This window comes from Peromyscus leucopus, chromosome 1, assembly GCF_004664715.2.
Source record: "Peromyscus leucopus breed LL Stock chromosome 1, UCI_PerLeu_2.1, whole genome shotgun sequence".
NCBI classification, from domain to species: domain Eukaryota; kingdom Metazoa; phylum Chordata; class Mammalia; order Rodentia; family Cricetidae; genus Peromyscus; species Peromyscus leucopus.
The window spans coordinates 52,579,360-52,601,050 of NC_051063.1; the positions used below are offsets into that span (position 1 = coordinate 52,579,360).

The following is a 21,691-nucleotide window of genomic DNA, read 5'->3' on the forward strand; positions in this document are numbered from 1 at the left end:
GAATGTCAGAAGCACTTTACTGGGCCCCAGGGCCTTCAGAAGCAGTCCTCACAGTCTGGGCAGGCCACCCCCCGCAGCTCCAGCTGCACAGGAAGTGAGTGGGTGAGGGAATCCGCACGGCTTCCTCCTACCGTGAAGGGTCTAGAAGATGCTGAACCCACAGGGGCTTCCCTCTTCCCCACCCCCAGCCTCTCCCCGATTCCCAGCATCGCGATCTGTCTTGGGGTGGAAGGGGAGCCTACGCCTTGAGCACAGGAAACGGGCTTGAAAGCAGCCACCTGTTCTGCTTGAGCGTTACTAGGAGCAGTGGTGAGGCGGAGGGGTCAGCGGCAGACATCATCCCGTCCAGGGGAGGGGCAGCAGACATCATCCCGTCCAGGGGAGGGGCAGCAGACATCATCCCGTCCAGGGGAAGGGCAGCAGACATCATCCCGTCCAGGGGAGGGGCAGCAGACATCATCCCGTCCAGGTCCAGGGGAGGGCTTGCAGGCCCCCCCCCCGCCCCCGGCCCCAGCAGCCTGGCTCTTTCCCGCAGGCCCAAACCTCCCGGCTTGGCTCACTAAGGGCAGCGGGTGACTGGAGGAGCCTGGCTAAGCTGGGCAAAGCTAGAGCGGTCGGTCGTGGATGGCCGGGTGAGGCACTCACACAGCATGGCTGCCTCGCCCAAGCTTAGGTCACCAGTCCCGCTCAGCGGGCTCTCGGTAGGGCAGGCCTAAGAGCCGGAAGACGTCCTTCTCTGTGGGGGTGGGCAGCACTCGCCCAGACCCCACCTTGACACCTTGGCTGTTGCGGACCACAGCTGCGCTGAGGGCATGCTCGGACAGGCTCATGCCCTTGGTCTTGGCCAGAGCTCGCATGGACCGGTTGAAGTGAGCGGAGCCAGTGAAGTAGAGCAGGGCACAGGCGAACTCACTGTAGGGCACCACGATAATGTCCAGCCGCCGGTGCCGCCGCCCGGGCCCCGGAAGCTGGCACACTCCCAAGTACTTCTGCTGCTGGCCATTCTCCTCCTGGCTCACCAAGTCATCTGTGAGGAACCCTGGCCCAATACAAGGGATGTGTGTAGAGCAAGAAGCCGGCCTGTCTGCACCCTCCCGAGATGCCCGACCCCAGCCTTCTCTCCTCCCCGCCCCTCTAAGCCCAGTCCCTCACCTGTGGAAGGTGGACAGGTGAGACCTTCCTACCCGTAGGGATGTGGGGCACCTGTTCTACAGTGTCCTCGGCCCCAGAAGAGGCGGGATTTCTTGCAAAGCCCCTCCCCCACAGCACGTCTCAAACTGAGAACTTGGAGGTGACACCTTGGACATGGATGCCCCTTCCAGCTTGCTCACCCCAAGACAGAGTGAATACCTTGCTGCCGAAGGCTGTCCAGGAGGCGGCTGAAGATGCCCTGGTGGGACCGGCCATCTGGGTGAGTGATAAGCACATCCACGTCCCCGCAGGTCACCTTCCCCCTTCGGTAAGAGCCACAGGCCACACACAGCAGCCCGGGATTGAAGGCCTGGGCTGCCAGCCGGACCTGCGGAAGGGCGGGGAGGGGTCAAAGGCTGGTGGCCTCTCCCATGACAGCATAACTGGCACCATGTCCCAGGCCTATCCCCCTGCTGTATGCTAAGCTGAGGGGATGCGCCTGGGCCCCGTAGAGAGAAGCTATAGAGGCCGGAAGACACGGGCTTTGACTCTGCAGAAAGGCTCTGTATAAGAACCAGGGACACTTGGGGTTCTGGCTCCAACCCGCACCCAGAGGCTAGGCCTGTGAAAATCCACTGATAACAAAAAGCCACGTGCCTGCAGCTCAAGCTGCCTATGAATTTGGAGCTGATGGCAGTGTGTGGGAGTCAGGGTTTAGGGCCTGAGCGGGGGCTGGCAGAGCCTCCGATCTGGCTGAGAGAAAATGAAGCACAAAATACCACGGCACCTGTGGGAAAGGGAGGGCAGGAGCTGCCCACACCCTTCTAGGAGGGGTGAGACTGGCCTGTGGTAGAAGGATCTGAAAGGCCTAACTAAGGAGGAATAAGCCCATTAGCCTCTGCCAGACGCTGTGGAGGCCTTTTATATGTAGATGTATCCCACCCTCACTGCAGGACACTGAGGTTTCTGGGGCCCTGGATACCCACAGCCAGGACACCTCAATTCCCCTGACCTGACAAGCAGTTCTGCTAATCCCTTCAATCCCTTCTTGGGCCTCCCAGGAGAATGGGAAGAGGCGGCCTAGATGAGTAGTAATCCATTAGCATCCCTACAGCTGGAGCCCTACTTGAGGGCAGGCTAGTGGGGAGCCTGGTTCCAATGGGCATTCTCTGTGCCTGGACACCGTAGCTGAGTAGTGATGTGTCATCATTAGCAGCCCAGCTTGGTGATGGGCACACAATAGGGCCTATCTGTCCATCCAGCACAGTCCCACAGCCCCACGGCAGACCACGGGCTGATTCAGCTCTCACTCATCAAGACCCTAGGCCAAAGGGAAAGACCGTTGCCCCACACCAGCTGAGCAAACAACAGAGACGTCCTGTCTCTCTGGACTCAACACTCTACATAAACTTATAAACTTAGTTCCCCGCTCTAAACCAAACCTTTAAGATGGCCAAACCTTCTTTCTCTCTTTTTTAATTTTAATTTTTTTTTTTATTTTTATGTGCATTGGTGTTTTCCCTACATGTTTGTGTGAGGGTGTCGGATCCCCTGGAACTGGAGTTACAGACAGTTGTGAGCTGCCATGTGGGTGCTGGGAATTGAACCTGGGTCCTGGAAGAGCAGCCTGTGCTCTGGGCCATCTCTCCAGCCCCTAAACCTTACTTCTTGGCCAAATAAAACTCTTTTTCTTTCTTTCTGTGCTGCTGGGGATGGCAGGGTCTTGGGCACACTTGGCGACACTCTACCTCTGAACCCCACACTTGGACCTTGACAGTTACAAATATTAACAGCAAACAGAACAGAACCCCGGGAGAAATTCCTAACCAGGCTTACCCTTAACTAAGTCCTGGCCGTGCTCTCTTGAACCCACCCCCAAAGCTATGAGCTTTCATCTGAACCCAACTAATTCTGAGCAGCCTCGGGGGGCTTCAGACACGTGCAGAGCTCACATACGTGCAGAGATACAGACACCTGGGCCATTTGTGTGTTTGGAGGGGAGGAGCCAGAGTTCTCTTTTCTTGGGTTTTTGTTCTGTTTTGTTTTGTTTTGTTTTGAGACAGGGTCTCTCTGTGTAGCTCTGGCTGTCCTGGAACTCACTATGTAGACCAGGCTGGCCTCGAACTCACAGAGACCCACCTGCCTCGGCCTCCTGAGTGCTGGGATTAAAGGCATGCGCCACCACACCTGACCCCATAGTTGTCATCAAGCTCTCAAGGACAATGCAGCGCACCCCTGCCCTGCCCCTAATCTAGTCTGCTCAAACTCCCACATCCCAGTCCTGGGGACTGTGTCTGCTCCACTCTAGGCTGCCCAGTGCTTCTGCTCTCTGACCCTGAGACCACTCACCCACAGGGCTGGTGGTGCAGTGCCCACCTCCACCCCATGTCCTCTGGGCCTACAGCTCTGGTCTCAACCTGCTCTCTGCAATCTCTGGCAACCCCTTAACTTCTGCCCGTGGGGCTGCCCAGTAGGGGTTCGGGGCCTCTGGCTTCAAGCTTTGCTCTCCTTGGTGCTCAAGGAGCCATGCTTACTGTCTGCTCAATCTCCGCAGCCTCCTCCCTGGGCATGCGGTCCAGGAAGTCGTCATAGTGCTTCAAACCAATGGCCTGCTGAGCAGTCAGGGAGCTCAGGCTGCGGATGTCTTCTAGGTTCCGGAAACCCTGGAGAGAAACAGCCAGAGAGGGGGCTATGAGCACCCGGGACCGATGCAGTGGATGGCCCAGAAGACACAGGTGGTTCTGTCACAGCCATCGCCATGGAAGACATAAGGCAAGACTGACCAAGTCCAGCCTCTCTTCAGTAAGACACACCATAATCTGGGGACGCTGCTCCCTGATTCCTCGGTCTAAAACAGGTCGGGCTTCACTCTCACCAGCTCCCAAGATCATTCTTGGCATGGCCAGGTTTGGGAGCCACTCTTTCAGACATGGAGCCCAAAGCCTGAGCTCCTTAGAAAGTCCCTTGCCAGAGCCAGGTGGATCTCTATGAGTTCAAGGCCAGCCTGGTCTACATAGCAAGTTCTAGGCTAGCCAGGGCCACATAGCGAGATACTTCCTCAAAAAATAAAAATAAAAAACAGAAAGTTCCTTGATGGTCTGTGGAACAGAGTAATGTATTTATTGTTCTTGTCCACACTTAAAGGACACTAAGCCACACAACTGTTCTGGGGACAAGGGAGGGACCCATATGAACTCTGGTGTCCTTGAAAAGCAGTCCCTTGTAGTTAGATTCATCCCCATGAGAACACAAGGTGGGAACACACAAGGACCCTTCTACCGCAGGAGAAGAGGAAGGGATGTGGCCAGAGGCTCTGTCCCACAGCAACACTGAAGTGGCAGGTGGGCAGGGTGTGACCTGATGGTACCACATCTGGGCAGTCTTGGTCCCAGCTCCCCAGATGTTGGAGAACAGCTCCAAGACAGGCACACTGTCACTGATGTGGTCGAGCTTCCGCAGGTGCCCGCTCTCCAGGATCTCCAGGATCTTCTCAGCCATCCGCTTGCCAATTCCTGGGATGCTGCAGGCCTCCTAGGGAAGAAGTAGTAGAGAGGAATAAGAAGCTAGGAAGGGAGAGCCAGCGGAAGGGAATCTGACGCCTTCAGCAGAAGATCTGCCCAGAGGCCAGCCCAGCAACCACACGGAACTTGTCCTTTGCTTCCCAGAGACCCGCAATAAAAGAAGAGAGACGGGCCAGGTGAAGTGGTACATGCCTTCAATCCCAGAACTCCTGGAGGCAGAGGTGCATGCAGGCAGATCTTCCAGTTCCAGACCAGTCAGGGCACCATACAGAGACTCTATCTCCAAAAGAAAAGAACAAACCAAACAACAACAAAAAGCTGAGAGAAGACAGGACTCATCACCATCACCACTGACATCACCATCATCACGACTATGAACCACACTGACTGAGGATTACTGTACCACACTCACTGAGGATTACTGTACCACACTGACTGAGGATTACTGTACACACTGACTGAGGATTACTGTACCACACTCACTGAGGATTACTGTACCACACTGACTGAGGATTACTGTACCACACTGAGGATTACTGTACCACACTGACTGAGGATTACTGTACCACACTGCACTGAGGATTACTGTACCACACTGACTGAGGATTACTGTGAGATACTGTACACACTGACTGAGGATTACTGTACCACACTGATTACTGTACACACTGAGGATTACTGTACCACACTCACTGAGGATTACTGTACCACACTGACTGAGGATTACTGTACCACACTGACTGAGGATTACTGTACCACACTGACTGAGGATTACTGTACCACACTGACTGAGGATTACTGTACACACTGAGATACGTACACACTGACTGAGGATTACTGTACCACACTGACTGAGGATTACTGTACCACACTGACTGAGGATTACTGTACCACACTGACTGAGGATTACTGTACCACAACTGACACTGAGGATTACTGTACCACACTGCACTGAGGATTACTGTAACATACTCACTGAAGATTACTGTAACACACTGACTGAAGATTACTGTACCACAGACTGAGGATTACTGTACACACTGACTGAGGATTACTGTACACACACTGAGATTACTGTACACACTGAGGATTACTGTACCACACTCACTGAGGATTACTGTAACACACTGACTGAGGATTACTGTATCACACTGACTGAGGATTACTGTACACACTGACTGAGGATTACTGTAACACACTGACTGAGGATTACTGTAACACACTGACTGAGGATTACTGTAACACACACTGACTGAGGATTACTGTATACACACACTGACTGAGGATTACTGTAACACACTGACTGAGGATTACTGTACCACACTGACTGAGGATTACTGTAACACACTGACTGAGGATTACTGTAACACACTGACTGAGGATTACTGTACCACACTGACTGAGGATTACTGTACCACACTGACTGAGGATTACTGTAACACACTGACTGAGGATTACTGTACCACACTGACTGAGGATTACTGTACCACACTGACTGAGGATTACTGTACCACACTCACTGAGGATTACTGTACCACACTCACTGAGGATTACTGTAACACACTGACTGAGGATTACTGTACACACTGACTGAGGATTACTGTAACACATATGAGATACTGTAAACAGATGCATTACTGTATCTCATTCTGTGCTACTGGGACCATCTTTCAACCTTACAAAAAACACTGAATGGGCTACTGTTGTTAATTTCTTTCAAGTGATTGGGAAATTGACAAATCAGAATTTGTCTATAGAGTCCACAATGAATGGGCTCCAGAGTCTAATGCATGTACCATCGGGCCTGGCTTTAAACTTCTTTTTTTGTTTTTCCAGACAGGGTTTCATTGTGTGGCCCTGGCTGTCCTGGAATTCACTCTGTAGACCAGGCTGGTGTCAAACTCACAGAGATCCGCCTGCCTCTGCCTCCTAAATACTGGGATTAAAGGCATGTGCCACCACCACCTGGCTAAACTTATTATATAAAAACACTTGGAAGTAGAGGGAACAGTGTAATAAACACCAAAGCACCCATTTCCCAGTCCTAACAATTTTGCTGGTCTGTTTTCAACTACCTTTTTTTTTTTTTTTTTAATCAGCATGTCTCTGTATAAGTCCCACCCATTATAAAATCTTAACCACTAAATTCAATGTCCATTGGTGACTAGTGCTGCCATCTGTAGTCAGAAGTTTTCCTGTGTCCTGCCTGGTCCTGCAGTCACTGGGACCCAAGTAAACACACAGGCTTATATTATTTACAAACTGAAGTCTATGGCAGGCCTCTCACTAGCTAGCTCTTACATCTTAAATTAACCCATTTCTATTAATCTATGTTTTGCCACATGTTCTGTGGCTTACTGGTTTACTAGTATGTTGTTCCTTCCTTGGGTGACAGGCTGGTGTCTCTCTCTCTCCTCTCCTTTCTTCTTCCTGTCTATCTGCTTGTATTTCCTGCCTGCCTCTAAGCTGCCTTGCCATAGGCCAAATGGCTTTATTTATCAACCAATCAGAGCAACACATATTCACAGCATACAAAAAGACCTCCCACAGCAACTTCCCCTTTTCTGTCTAATCAAAAAGGAAGGTTTTAACTTTAACATAGTAAAATTATATATAACAAACAGATATTAAGCAAAAATTACAGTTACAATATCTAGTCTATTTGTATTTGGCAAAATAAAATATTCTATCTATGATATATTTGTGAGTCTAAAGTTTCATATCTAATTTATCTTTTATCATAACCAAGAAAAATTATAACCCTTTAGTCTTCAACTACATCAAAGACCCCAGAAGAATAAAATAATCCCTAAATGAACAAGAAGTTCATTGTAAGCAACTTCCAAAAATCTAGAATGACAGAGACAGCTGCCTGCCTGGACAGTCATCCAAAGTTTTCTACTTCATGTCTCATGTGGGCCGAGATTAGAGACGCAAAGGTACAGAGACACAGTGGCCTGCAGGCTTGAGCTACAGTATGGCGGGTTTGCAGTGTGTAGACTCGAGCTGCAGCATGGCAATTCCCAACTCGGTACACAGTGGCATCTCCAAGCCACGCAACATACTGCATGGTGGATTTAGCTTTTGATAGTATAGAGGAGGAGGAGGAGGAGAAGGAGAAGGAGAAGGAGAAGGAGAAGGAGAAGGAGAAAAGGAGAAGAGAAGAAGAAGAAGAAGAAGAAGAAGAAGAAGAAGAAGAAGAAGAAGAAGAAGAAGAAGAAGAAGAAGAAGAAGAAGAAGAAGAAGAAGAAGAAGAAGAGGTTTCTGAGTCTCCCAGAGTCAGCAGAGAGCATGGCTCCCAGAGTTGGCAGTGAATTACCTCTGCCATGTTGGGAAGCTGAGGTGGGTGGAGTCAGCAGCCAAGGCTTTTGTCCTAGTTTAAAGCAACAGATTGACAAAAAGACAGATTCAAATGGAATAAAACTGTAAATGGTTTACATTGTGTGTAAAAATATATGTAGGCTTGGAAGAGAAAGGAAAAGGAGGATATGCAGTTATATAAAGAAATAGTTTTAAAAAATAAAGTCTGTAAAGAGACAGTAAAAGTAATATAAAAAATAAGCCATGTGAAGATGGAAATCACACAGAGAGTCTGGATTATATTGTCTTTGGGATTTTTTTTTCTTCTTTTTTTTTTTTTTTTGTTTTTTTTTTGAGACAGGGTTTCTCTGTGTAGCTTTGCGCCTTTCCTGGAACTCACTTGGTAGCCCAGGCTGGCCTCAAACTCACAGAAATCTGCCTGGCTCTGCCTCCTGAGTGCTGGGATTAAAGGCGTTCGCCACCACCGCCCGGCTGTCTTTGGGATTTTTAACTGCAGAAAGGCATTTGATTGTAAAGGCTGCTGAGTTACGTATATATATATATATAAAAGGTATCTTGACTTCAAAGTTTGTGTCTAAGGATACGTTGCTTTGGAAAGAGGTTCTGCTTTTGTTTCCACAGAAGATGAGAACCTGTGGATTGCTTCCAGTCTAATATGGTTTGATCAGCCAAGACCCCTGAAAGGTATCCAATAACACCATGGCCCAGATGATTCAACATCCAGAATGGCTTCAAGGCAACTGGCTCAGACAATGCAGCCTCACAGACTACTCCAGTCAGGACTTGACCATAACTCCTAATTTTCTCAGGATCCCCTTAAGATTGCCAGCACCCCCATCCAGCAGGAAGTAATATGAGAAGTTATACCCAAATTCCCAAAATATTGTTTATAAATGTTTATTTTTATTTAAAGGAGGTTGATTATAAATGCAATCTCTTTCTAAAGAAGAAAGGGGGATATGACATAGAAATGTAGGATAGATATGATAGAATAAAAGGGTAGATTATTGAATCTACTTTTAAAGATCAACAGCTTGTTTGAAATGTTTTACATTGCTATAGATTTTAGTTTACTGATACAAATTTAAAGTTAATTTTGTTATACTGTATGTATATTTCTACTCTTGTTTAAGGTATTAGGTTTGTACAGCTCATTTGAAATTGTAATGTATAATTAAGAAATACAGATTAATAGTCATCTAGGATAATCAAACTTATAGTCATGTTAGTTAAGTATTTTTAGGTATACAAAGACATATTTCTATTAGGTAGGTAATCTTCAAACAGCCATGAACCGCTAATTAATAAGAGGCCTCTTCCCCAACCTCCAAGTACCTGGTAGGAGCTCACAGGCTTGTGGAAGCTCTTGAGGGCATTGATGGCCTTGGCGTAGCCCAGGGCCCTCCACTTGTCTCCCTGGACACTGTAGGCTTTAGCCAGAACTTCTAGCTTCTCTGTGATATGCAGGTTGTAATTAGTTGTCTTCTGGCTCGAGGGCTGTGCACAGACCCACTTCTCCAGGGCTTCTGGGGCTGGGTCAGGTCCACCATTTTCCTCAGGGGAAGTGGGATAGTGCCCACTGATCAAGGCTTCCAGATCTGCTGAGCTAACCTGGGGTCCTTCCTCATCACTGGTTTCATCATCTGAACTGAGCTGGAAACAGAAGAAACAATAACTCTGTGTCCTCCTCAAGAGCGAGGATTGTGTTTGGTGGGTAGGAATCTCCTACTCTGACTCAAGGATGAGGCTGCTCTGGGCTTATGCCTTCTTCAGCGTGAGGCCATGCTCCACAGGGCTTCCTCCAGAGCCCTGGGATTCCCAGGAGTGTGTGGTAGACATGGCTTGGTAAATGCAGAAGTGATGAATGTTGGGAAGAGAGGAACAGCTACTTAATCAAAAAAGACCTAGAATTCTCTGTATAAGCAGCAGGCCCTTCCATTTCTGTGGTCAGGGCCCTGAGCTGGGAGCTTCTCACCTGAGCTGGGGTTCTTGGTGCTTTTTCTGCCTTTGGAGGAGGAGATGCAGTTCCGGTGTGAGGAGGGGGAAGAGAGAGGGTCGTCCTGGATGCGGCCTCCTGGGGGTCAGGGGCAGAAGAGCCTTGGTCTGCCTTGCTGGGCTGTGCTTGGTCCAAGGAACTAGAGAGTAGGGAGGCCACAGGCAGTTAGAGTATTAAAAGTCTACTTGTCTCTACCCCAGTCTTTCTTTCCACTGAAACCCTGCGTTTCCAGGTATGTCCGATTTAAAAAGTAGGAGTTGTTTTTGAATAACTCAAGATGGAAACTCAAGATGCTATCAACAAACACCTGAGGAAGGCTAGGGGCAACCCACCTCTTGGGCATGGAAAGGCTGAATCCGGCTGTGTCCATCAGCCTTCTCTCCTGCAGGCACAAGCTCAGCCAGGTTGACTTCACCAGCTGAACACTGGGGGGTAGCTGAGGTAGTCTGAGGAGTCGGAGAGCCCGCTGACAGTTCATGTTTTCATCTACCACAATGTGAGTGACTCCTGGGGCCTGGGCAGAGCATACCTGGCCGCCATGATGGATAATCTGCTTTTCAAAGAGCTCAGCCCGGGCTCGTCCAATGCCAGTGGGCATAATGTGAGCCTTCAAGGAGCTCAGCCATTCTGTGGAGAGGAGAGCCAAATGCCTATTACCATAACATTATTATTATTATTATTATTATTATTATTATTATTATATTACCATTACTATTATTTAAGACAGGGTCTCATGTAGCCCAGGCTGGCCTCAAACTCATTACGTAGCAGAGGATAACCTTGAACTCCTGATTCTCTTGCCTCTACCTCCAAGTGCTGGAATCACAGATGTATGTATGTCACTGAGCTGGGAAACTTATAAATATAGTCACAACGAACCGTTTGAAATCGCCTCCCTTCAAAGTAATCATTTTCCTGCCACCAAAAGAGCAAAGTGCCTTCAAAGAAGTCTACCACCAACACAGCAAACTTTCTCAAGGGCTGTCACTTGAGTGCAGGGGTTAGGATTTTGTGTGTCCTGTTCCTGGTGCAAACGAGAGCAGTGCTTGGCACGTCACAGGTCATCTATAAGTATTTGTGACTGAATAAATGAAGCCTTCTTGCTTTGAACACAGTTCAAAAATCATTTTATCACCTATTTTTTTTCCCAGCAAAGCACACATTTCTTACCATTACAAGTTCCTTCCCTCAGTCTAGAAGACTTGACCAACACTCCCAACCCCTTAAAATCTCTGCCATCTATTTAACAACTTCGGTGGCCAAACAGCTTAGAACAAGCCCAGGGACTCAGGGGGATCTGTTCGCTCCTGGGGCTGCCTCTAACACAACCGAGAATTCTAAGGGCCACTTCCTGAGGAACCGGGGAACACTTTCTCACGGAGCTCTCGGGATGGAGAAGATAACACAGCAAATGGCCTATCAAAGACAAAGCACAGCTATAGTGGCGCACGCCTTTAGTCCCAGCACTCGGGAGGCAGAGGCAGGCGGATCTCTGAGTTCAAGGCCAGCCTGGTCTACAGAGCAAGTTCCAGGACAGCAAGAGCTACAGTGAGAAACCCTGCCTTGAAAAACAAAGACAAACAGCAGCTGGATGTGGTGCTGCACATCTGTAAGCCCAGCACTGGGGAGGTTGAGACAGGAGGGAACAGGACTTATTACAGTCATTCATTCTCGGCTACAAGGCAAAGTCAAGGTTACAACGAGACTCTAAACAAGAGACCAAAGCAAATATAAGTAGATATAAGGAGATCCCAGCCCTACACAGGTAAGGCCACTTCCATTATCTGATTCTGGACAACGGAAGGCTGAGGGTTCAAGTGCATGAGCTCTCAGGGTGGGCCAGCTCACCTCCAGCTTCTCCCGCTTCCCTTCTGGGAATCTTCACAAGTGCTTTTGATGATGGCTCTGCATGGATTTTCTTTCGCTTGGGAAACGCCTTCAAGATGCCCTGTGGGTCCATTGAAGTATGGTTGGATCCTTGCCTTTCTGTTTAAGGATAGATGTCATGCAGAAATCCAAGATTAAGGGCCTGCAGAGACGGGCTTTGGGAGCAAGAGACCCTTTCTCAGAGGTCTCAGAAAGCCGAGTTAAACATCACTGGTGTAATACGAGCTCCACACACACCAGCCTTTCGGCGTTAAGAGTACTGAGTGAAGTCGGGGAAAGGCTGGGACTATGGAAGTCAGGGGTGGGATTGGCTTTTGACTCAAGGGAAACAACATTGGAAGGAGAGGGTTGCTCTGCAGGTCCAGTGCACAGTCGGCCTCTGCTTCCGCTTCCAAGAGGCTTTTCCAAAATGACAACGAGCTAGGAAACAGGCCTACATTTTCAGTGAAGTCTTCATATCCCCCAAATAGTGGAGTCTGAAGGACACGTGCACACACACCTCCTCTTTCTCTAGCCTCAATGTACATTTGCAGAGGAAAACTTCAGGGAAAGTTGCGGGCACGCGGCGCACCTGCCCCTGTCGCAGCCTCGTAGTGGGGGATGGGCGGGGGGGGGCTGAGCCCCGTAGCTGCAGGGAAATGGGGTGCAGCCGCAGCAGGTGTAAGGTACCCTCACAGCTGGGGGTGGGCAAGGCTGGAGCAGGTGCGCCCCATGCACTGTGCGTGCAGCTGGCGCGAGCCTGGGACTCCCAGCTGGGGCCAGAAGAGAGCGGGTGCTGGGACCCCAAAAGTCCTAGGAACCTCCCCAGCCGACCGGGCCCCAGAGCCGGTCACACTAGGCCAGAATCTCCCGCAAACAGAAATAAACTCACCATGGGAGCCAATGAAAAAGAAACCGGGCGGGAGAAGTGGGGGGGGGGGGTGGTATTGAAGAGTAAATGCCCAGAACACCTTCCGGGTCATCCGGAAGTGACCCTCGGCCCAGCAGTTGCCATGGAAGTGGCCGGGCGCGTTGCTGGGCGGAGGGAAGATGGCGGTGACTAGCTGGCTGGAGAGTCTGCGGGCTGCCGAGAAGACGGCGCTGCTGCAGGATGGTAACTCGAGCCCTCTCCTCCTCTCCCCTAGGGCGGGCTCTGCGCGCCGGCTCCTCCGCGGAGGGCCTCAGCCTGGGCGGGCAGAGCTGGAATTGTCGCCGCCCTCAGCCACGCTAGCTTCCTGCATTTGCAGAGGAGGAAACTGAGGCCCAGGGAGATGGCTGGAGTGGAACTCAAGTCTCAGGTCACCCACATCTAGCTTTCCTTACACCCTCCCGCCCCGCTCAGAGTTTGGTTGGTAATTCCCAATAATTCATTTTACACTCATCATCGTTCCACGGGGCTGTACCAAGGAGGCGACTTTTCTATCCCATTTTTGTTTTTTTTAATTGAAATCCAGGAAGGTTTTGACCAGCCTCAGGTTTTGCAGATTCTCAGGTACAACTGTATCATGACCTGGGACCCCATGCATCTCAGTTTGGAGGTCCTATTGATGATGGTAACCCAGCGGCACAGAATGGAGGGACAGCAGGGTTTTAGATCAACTCTGCCATTGATTTACATGTTAATTTGTTAGAACCCCATTTTCTTCAACTATAAAATGAAGCGGGCGGGCTGCCAGTGTTGTTTCAGAGGTCCTTTCCAACTGTGTTTTGTTTAGAGTGGATTTTTAAATGTTCTCTGATCTTTAGGGGAGGTAGAACAAGGGCCGAGGTCTAAATGATTAGGAACAGGAGTTTGAAGTAACAGCTTTTCCCATCCTGCAATTGGTTGATGTAAGTCCCCTCCAGAGGTCTTTCCTGGATCCGCTTGGCAGCCAGGGTGAATTAGATCTGAATTCCCTTTAAAGCTTAACAGCTAGGGACTTAGATCCACAGGTATCTGCCAGTCAAAGAAGCATGAAGTTTATGGAAGGTAAAATCAGGTTTCATTTGTTCCTAACTGCAGCGTTTAGGGAGGCCTTGACTGTGTGCCAGATTCTGTGCTAGAGCAGATAGAAAAAACAACAACAACAAAACAAACAAAAAACCCATGGTCTGTGGTCTCCTAGGAGTTCACAGAATGATCAAGAAGAAAACATGTAAGTAAATAGCAGCTGTGTTAAATAGGTTGGGATCTTAGCAGGACATGCAGCCCATGCCTGTCAGCTCTGCACTGGAGGGCCAAGGCAGGAGACTCTAGCTTGGGGGTTGGGGGCGGTGTTGAGATACTGTGTGAAATGCTAAGAAAGCATAAAAGTAAAAATGATTTTCTCTTTGGATAATGACCAAACAGAAGAGGTGGTATTTCCAGCCCCTAAAGGATTGCTGATAGGTTCTTGGTAAGTGGAGATGGAAGAATGGCCATAAGCAGATGAGTCACATGTAGAGGCAAGGACGTGTGACAGTGTAAGGCTGGTTAAGTGTCACGAAACCAGTCACCATCCAGGCACTGCCCGTGTTGTATCAACTGTCTCGATACAGAGTAAATAACAGTCTCTTCTCAAGAGGCTGTCAGAGGTAGAGAATGAAGAGCCGTAGAAAAGTTGGAACATGCTGTGATCTCACGGTGTGCAGATTTGGGACATTACTTCACAGGGTAGTGGTCTTTTTGTTTGCATTTTGAGACGGGGTCTCACTATGTAGTCCTGGCTGGCCTAAAATGTCCTGTGTAGACCAGGCTGGTCTTGAAGGTACAGAGGTCCTCCTGCCTCTGTCTCCCTAGCTTTAGGATAAAGGGCATGTACCACCATGCCTGAACAGGTTTTTGTTTTTATTATGGTTTAAAAACAAAAGACATAAAGTTTACTGTTGTAACCGTTTTTAGGTGCAGTTAGGTGCCATTAATTACATTCACATTGTTGTGCAACTGTTACCACCATCCAACTCCAAAACTTTTCATTCTCAAAACCCACCCTCTGCACCCCCCAGAACTTGACCCCACACTCTCTTCTCCCCGGCCTCTAGCAACCTCCGTTCTTCTTTGGGTTTCAGTTATCTTGACTAATCAAAGAGCCTCGTGTACGTGGAATCAAATAGTATTTGATTTAGTTATTTCACATTGCGGAAGGTTTTCAAGGTTCATCTGTGTTGTCACATGTGCAGAATTTCCTTTGTATATTTTTGTGTGCTTGTGTGGAGGCCAGAGGTCAACCCTGGTGTCCTTCTTCCTCACAGTTGCCGGCAATGGTTTGTGGATTTCTTTTCTTTCTTTTTCTTTTCTTTTTTCTTTGTAATGTTTGTATGTGTATATGTGTATACCTGCCTCAGCATGTATGTGGAGATCAGAGGACAGCTTGTGGGAACTGGTGCTTTCCTCCACCATGTGAGTTCTGGGATCAGTCAGGTTGTCTGGCTTGGCAACAAGCACTTTCATCTGCTCATCCATCTTGCTGGTCTCCATCTTGTTTGGAGACAGGGTCTCTCACTGGGACCTAGGCCTTGCCAATTAGGCTGAGCTGGCTGCTCAGCGAGCCCCAGGATCCTCCTGTCTCCCGCTCCTCAGTCATGAGGTTATATGCACATGTCATGGCCCCAGACTTCGTGTGTAAATGCTAGGGATCGAATTCAGGTCCTCATGCTTGAGAGGCCAGCTGACTGCTCCCTGCCCAGCACCAGCCTGTGCCCTAAAGCTGTCCTGCGTGTGTACACTCTCCCCCGAAGTGTTCATCCATCTTCTGATGGGCACTTGGCTTGCTTCTGCCTTTTGACTGGTGTGAGTAATGCTGTTCGAACATGAATAATATTCAAGTGCATGCTGAAGTCTGCTTTGTTGCTTTTGGTCATAGGGCAGTATTTTGGCAGGGGTGGGGGTGGGGATATGGTGTATTTGTGTGTGATGCTTGCATGTAAGTGTGCAGGAGCATACACCCATGTGTATGTACACAGAGGCCATAGCGGGACGTCAGGTGTGTGAAGGGAGGCTTCCACTTCAGTCCTCTGTTGGTCCCTGCTGTACTGCGGTGTTCCTCAGCCAGGGCTCCCCCTTTTGGCCTTTGGGACCTGCCTGTCTCCAGCCCCAACGCTGGGGTTACATGCCTGTACAGCCACACCCAGCAATTTATGTAGATGCTGAGGATTCAAACTCAGTTCCCCATGCCTGCAGAGCAAATACTCTTACCTGTGAAGCATTCAGATTCTTAAGGGCGTTGATATTATTGAATATTATTAATATTATTGATTGGTTATTGAGGCCTGCCAAGAGACCTTGCAAATTTTGGAATGACTCAAGGAAACTGTCCTAGAGGAGTGAGTTAAACAGGAGAAAGCCACCTTAGGGCTCTTATTCTTGAAGCTGATGGGAGGTACATGTCCACTGGGTACAAAGACCCTTTGGACAGTCTTCCTGAGGTAGCTACCTGTATCTCCTTACTTGCCTGGGAGAAAAAGAAGCAAGTCCAGAGCCCTCCCCTTGACAAGTGCTGTGAGCCAGGAGACTCCCATAGGTTCTTTTATCCTTTTAATGGATGCTACATCAATGTGTTTCACTCTTTCAGGCAGCATTTGAGTCCCTGTGGCTGATCTCTGGGAAACCATGGACACCCCCCACCCCCAGTCCAGTGGAAGAGAATAACCAATAGCTCACATAAGAGACGTAAAAATCATAAAGCAAGTGTGTGTCAGGAGGAAGATACATGATGGTAGCATCCTGGGCCCTGTGCTGGGCATGGCCTACAGATGTGTAGACGAAGGCAGAGTGACAGTGGCTGGAAGTACCCGTCAGGAGCCCAGCTCCTCTCAGAGCAGATGGCCCTGGTTGTAGGAAGTGGGGAGAGAAAGACATTGCTGTCGTTCCTATCAAACGCTTTTAACGCTGTCCTGCTGAGGGGGCACAGAGGTGGAAGGGACCCACCTGCCACGGTGGCTGCAAGTGATAGGTAGGGGAGACTTGCAGTGAAGGGACATTTGAACCAGGTTTCCAAGAGCGAGCAAAGTTCGACAGTCGGGAGGAAGCATGGCTTGCTTGGGGGTGGAAGCAGCGTGGCAAAGACGTGTTGGGAGAAGGGAAGGGAGCCTGGGACACATCTTAAAAGCGATGGTGGCCATCGGTTGGCAAGAACCTCAGGGGAGGCTCTGCAAGGTTCTGGGGGTGGGGGTGGGGCTGTTGTTGTTTGGGGGAGACGTCTCGGTCTGCAGGGGAGGTCAAGGGCAGCTTTGTGGTAAGGTGCTCTTTGCTCTGTGTGTAGGGAAGAGGATGGTGCACTATTTGTTCCCAGATGGCAAGGAGATGGCGGAAGAGTACGATGAGAAGACCAGCGAACTACTTGGTAAGTGTGGGGCTCCCCGTGGGTCCTCAGCGCGTGGGGCTGCCTGAGCTCCAGGTGAACGCTCTGGCCTTGGGCTGGCGCGGGGAGCTCGGCATGCAGTGTGCGTGGCGGGGAGATGGCCGTCCTTGGGGGCAAGACTGTTCTGAGAACAATATGAACGTGAGGAGCCAGTGGAGTCCTCTGCCCAGTGCAGCCCATCCCCCACCTCCAGATAGAGGAAAGGGCGATGAGCCTCTGAGCCAGGGGTGAGGTTCTAAGAAACAACTGGAACAGCAGGTCACAGAAAGAGGCTGGGTAGAGGCAGTGGTGGTGAGGGCAAGGCTTGCACGTCAAGCTTCTTGGTTGCTTGTTCTGTTGCTTGCTGAAGCCACACCAAGGGCAAGCCTCAGGCCGGGCGGCTTCTGACCTTGGCTCCTAGACGGCCCCATTAAATATGACCCTCCTCTTGAGTGACATGAGTGACTGGGTAGCAATGGCGGGTTTGGCGGCACCATCGCTCTTGTGCCCGCAGGGTCCCCCTCCTTGAGCATAGGCTCGTGAATAGGAGTTCCAGCTCAGATTTCTGGGGATTATTTGATTTGCCTGTTCTCTGTTCCCAGGGATGCAAATCGGCATTAACTGACTTCCCAGAGCTGGGTGGCTGGCCCTGTGACCCAGGGCCCAAAGCTGTCTGCCATGGGAGCTGGTCTCTTTATTAACTCGCACCTGAAATGCTAAGACCAAGGATGGGATCATGGGCTGAGTTATTTTCTTGTCCTTATTCCTGACTTTCATTTCTTCCCGGGTCTGATCGACAGGTAGTATTGGTGAGGGGATTTCTTTTTCCCTTTTCCTGACAGCTCATAAATGTCTCGCACTGACAACATGGGTTATACTGGTTTGCATATTCTCTCGGTCTCCAGTCTTAAAATGTGTGTCCTGCGCATGCTCAGTTGCAGTGAAGTGTTGATCCCTTCTTCTTATGAGCTGCTTGGGCTCCAGTCCCAATTGGTTTAGTCTGGTGCTATTAAAAATCTTGATGTGTTTAGCATATGACACTGATTCGTTGGAAACCAATACAGTAGTAATATCCTCACAATGCATTGTAATTTATAGTGCTCCCAGGGGGTGACAGCCTTGGAATGTCTAACAGGGGAGAACTTATGAAAGCAGAGGTCACGTGAGCTAACCACCGCCATCACCGAGTCCAGCCTCCGCTCCTGCCCAGCCCCTCATGGCCCGTCTTTTCTCCACACAGCAAATAAAGCAGGTAGAGCTGTGGAGGCTGTAACAATAGACAGCCCCAGCCCCTTTGCCATGCTTGGGCATGGTATTAAAATGAAGACTAAGGCCAGGTTCCTCTTTGGAGCACCATGTGCTCTGCGGCCCACTTCTGGTAGTGGCAGTTGGCTTGAGCAAGCCTTCAGACTTCCTTTTAACAGCAAGAATGGAGGAGGGACGTAGCTCCCGGTTTGGCTGATTTACCTAATAATGACATTACCACACTAGCCGGGCATCATTCCAGGGGCTCTACTCGAGTTTCTTCATGTAACCATCTTCTTTAAGGCCCCGCGACACAGGCACTGTTGTCCCCATTTTACAGTTGAGAAGTAAGCTCAGAGAAGTTAAGCACCATGTTGAAAATCACAAAGCTGGATGATGTCTGGAACAGACTGAAGCTTGGCTCCATCCTAGGAAGTAGTTGAGTCTCAGTGGACGGTGGCATAGTGTTAGAGCTAAGAATCCTTAAATCCTGTTCGCTTTATTTTGTTCTTGTTTTCTTAAGACATGGAACTCACTGTGTACCCCAGGCTCGGCCATCCTCCCATCCAAGCCTCCTCAGAGCTCAGGTTAAATGTGTGTGCCACCAAGCTCTAAGCTCCATTTCTTGTTTTTTGTCTCCCCCAACCCCCAACCCAACTGCCCTTGCAAAATACTGCCCAAACAAGTTGTCTGCTTGTTTGTTTCTGAGACGGGGTCTCCAGACATTGCCCAGGCTAGCCTCAAACTTTGGAGGGTCAGGAGGTCCTCCAGCCTCAAGTTTCCCAAGTAGCTGGGACTGCAAACACAGGCCACCGTGCCTGGTTATTAACGTATAAATAGATCTTCAGGACCAGAACTGGCGTGGCGTACTATGAAGTGGAGTACGGATATGGTTTGCGGCAGTAAGTGAAATGGTTTCCATTTTTTCCCCAGCTAATACACAAATTTGATAATTGGTCAAACAGGTTTTCTGTTAGAAAAAAAGCTCAGAAAGTAATTTACAGGGGAAGAATTGCCAGTAGGTGTGCATCTGTCTGGGACAGAGTTCCTCCAGTCGGTGTTAATAAGCATGTTAGTGTCATCTTTTTTCTCCCCTCTCGGGGCTATTCATTCCCACCCCCCACAATGAACTCGGTATGTATTCATAGAGGAAAAAGCTGAAGGGCCTTGTAACAATGATCGGAACATCAAACCAACCCCCAGAAGAACACAGCATGTCCAGGGGGCCGAGGCTGAAGGGCAGACTGTCCCCCAGCGATTACATTTGGATTACCTCTTAATCTGCTTTGGTATTTGACCGCCAGCCTAACCACCCCAGGCCGCCTTCGGAGCAGATTGAGCACTCCCATCCCCAGGCACTTGAGCGGCTTTATAAATGACCCACTCGATTCCCTCCAGCCTCCTCAGGGATGGGCCACGGCAGCTGTTTAATAGCCACATAGCAATGTTGCAGTGTTTTAGGGCAGAAAAGAAGAATCCTGCATCCAGTTTAAGCTGCAGGGAGTATTTAGGAAAGGGGAATGTAATTATCCGTATTGGAAGTGGGCCAGGCCTTGGAGCTTTGGGGAAAGAGGCCTTTAGGACCTCCACTTTCCAGTCCACCTGAAAGATGGGGCTGCTTTCAGCAGTCTGGGGCGTCAGCCTGCTTCCTGCTGACTTGGGAAAAGGTCCCCAGGCACTGCCTTCTCCATACATTTCCCGTCAGACCTTTTACAGGGTCACTTTCCAAAGTGCTGGCCCTGACTCAGCCGGGCAGAGATGACAGCGTCCCAGGGAGCTGCCTTGTGCACACCGGTTTGGGTTTAACATGTAATCAAATCAGTGACAGCAGGTGGAAGGAGCCTCCGTTTGCCGCAGGAGCCGTCCTTGAGTACAGGAACAAAGGAGGACCAGAAAGCCAAGGCTGCGTCTCTGCACGTGTGCGCTCATGCCCACACGCACGGGCAAAGTGAGGACTTCAAAAGCTGTCATCGGATTTGCCTCTTGGAAGGCTGGAAAGGGGAACCTCTTTCTGTGTTACGCTCTAACGAAGACTAGAATCCCCCAAGGTGTTACACAAAATAAGACAGCCAAGAGTGCCAAACTCCTGTGACCCCCAGTGGTACTGAGGAGAGGAACAAGGAAACCGGAAGTGCTGTGACTTTTCCTTCTGGGGCAGGTTTCTGTGGAAGATTGAGCTGGCCTCTAAGAGCCATGCTGGTGATGTTCCTAGGCCAGCCAGTTTAACGGAGCCCGTGACTACATGGTCGTCCTGCTTTGCCAGCCCAGCTAGGTAGTAATCCATCATATTTCCCCTTCAGATAACCAAACCTGGCCTTTAGAGGCTAAAGTACAAAAACAGAAACACAAGCTGGGCATGGTGTCCCACACCTTTAATCCCAGCACTCAGAAGGCAGAGGCAGGGGGGGTCTCTGTGAATTTGTGTCCAGCCATATCTAAATAGTGTGTTCTAGGACAACGAGGACTACATAGAGAGACCCTGTCTCAAAACAAAGGAAGGAAGGGGGAGAGAGAGAGAACACAAACAAAAAGAAGTACCGAAGAAGGCTTTCGGAATACCACATCTGTTTAGGACACTTGGAGACTATAGTTTACCTCTTTATTGATGACTGAATTCTGAATATGGGGTCTAAGACCTGAATTCTTTGTTCGTTTTGTTTTAAGACAGGATTTTGTTATCTAGTACAAGATAGCCTCCATCCCACTGGCCTTCTAAGTATGTGGCACCATGATCGGCAGACCTGAATTTTACCTGTCCCCTTTGCAAATAGATCTCACTGTTCCTCGGTAACTCTTTATACTTGCTCCCCTGGAGAACAGAGGCAGGGGTGAAGACAAGCAGGTGGGGAGGTGCTTTCTCCTCAATAAGTGAGTGAGCAAATGTTAGACTAGATGTTTCCTAAGTGAACTTGGCCCCCTTTAAACCTGTGATGGTTGTATTCTGCCAAACAGCATGCCATGGGGACCGAGGGGTGCTCATCTGCTCCCAATCCTAAGTGGTCTCAGCTAGGCATGGTGGCGCACACCTTTAATCCCAGCACTTGAGAAGCAGAGGCAGGTGGATCTCTGAGTTCACAGCCAGCCTGGTGAGTTCTAGGACTGTCAGAGTTACATAGTGAGACCCTGTCTTGAAAACCAACAGATGGTCTCAGGTGCTTACATAGTTGTCCGTGGCTGTTCCCTGATACTGTTGTCACATGCCTGGGGAGAAAGTCATTTTCAGCCTGATTTTTTTCTATAGATAGCTGTTGCTGGGTTTTCCCTCCTCCTTCCTAGAGCTGAGGAGCAAACCCAGGGTCTTACACATGCTAGGC

The 21,691-nt window shown here is 49.6% G+C and overlaps 2 protein-coding genes across 2 annotated transcripts in view; one reads left to right on the forward strand and one right to left on the reverse strand.

The window, feature by feature from the left end:
* On the reverse strand, positions 1 to 12,841 carry Poll (DNA polymerase lambda). Its single transcript, XM_028891185.2, has 9 exons — positions 12,728 to 12,841; positions 11,818 to 11,955; positions 10,302 to 10,596; positions 9,949 to 10,108; positions 9,309 to 9,626; positions 4,489 to 4,662; positions 3,666 to 3,794; positions 1,351 to 1,519; positions 1 to 1,039 (listed from the first exon to the last, which is right to left on the reverse strand). The coding sequence occupies exons 1-9, from the start codon at positions 12,816 to 12,818 to the stop codon at positions 675 to 677; spliced, it is 1,839 nt and encodes a 612-aa protein (XP_028747018.1). The 5' UTR covers positions 12,819 to 12,841; the 3' UTR covers positions 1 to 674.
* Positions 12,817 to 21,691, forward strand: part of Dpcd (deleted in primary ciliary dyskinesia homolog (mouse)) — a 17,813-nt gene continuing 8,938 nt past the window's right edge. The window contains exons 1-2 of the mRNA XM_028891186.2: positions 12,817 to 12,949; positions 17,055 to 17,135. Coding sequence (XP_028747019.1) covers positions 12,886 to 12,949; positions 17,055 to 17,135 — 145 coding nt within the window. The 5' untranslated portion in view covers positions 12,817 to 12,885. The remainder of the gene's footprint in view (positions 12,950 to 17,054; positions 17,136 to 21,691) is intronic.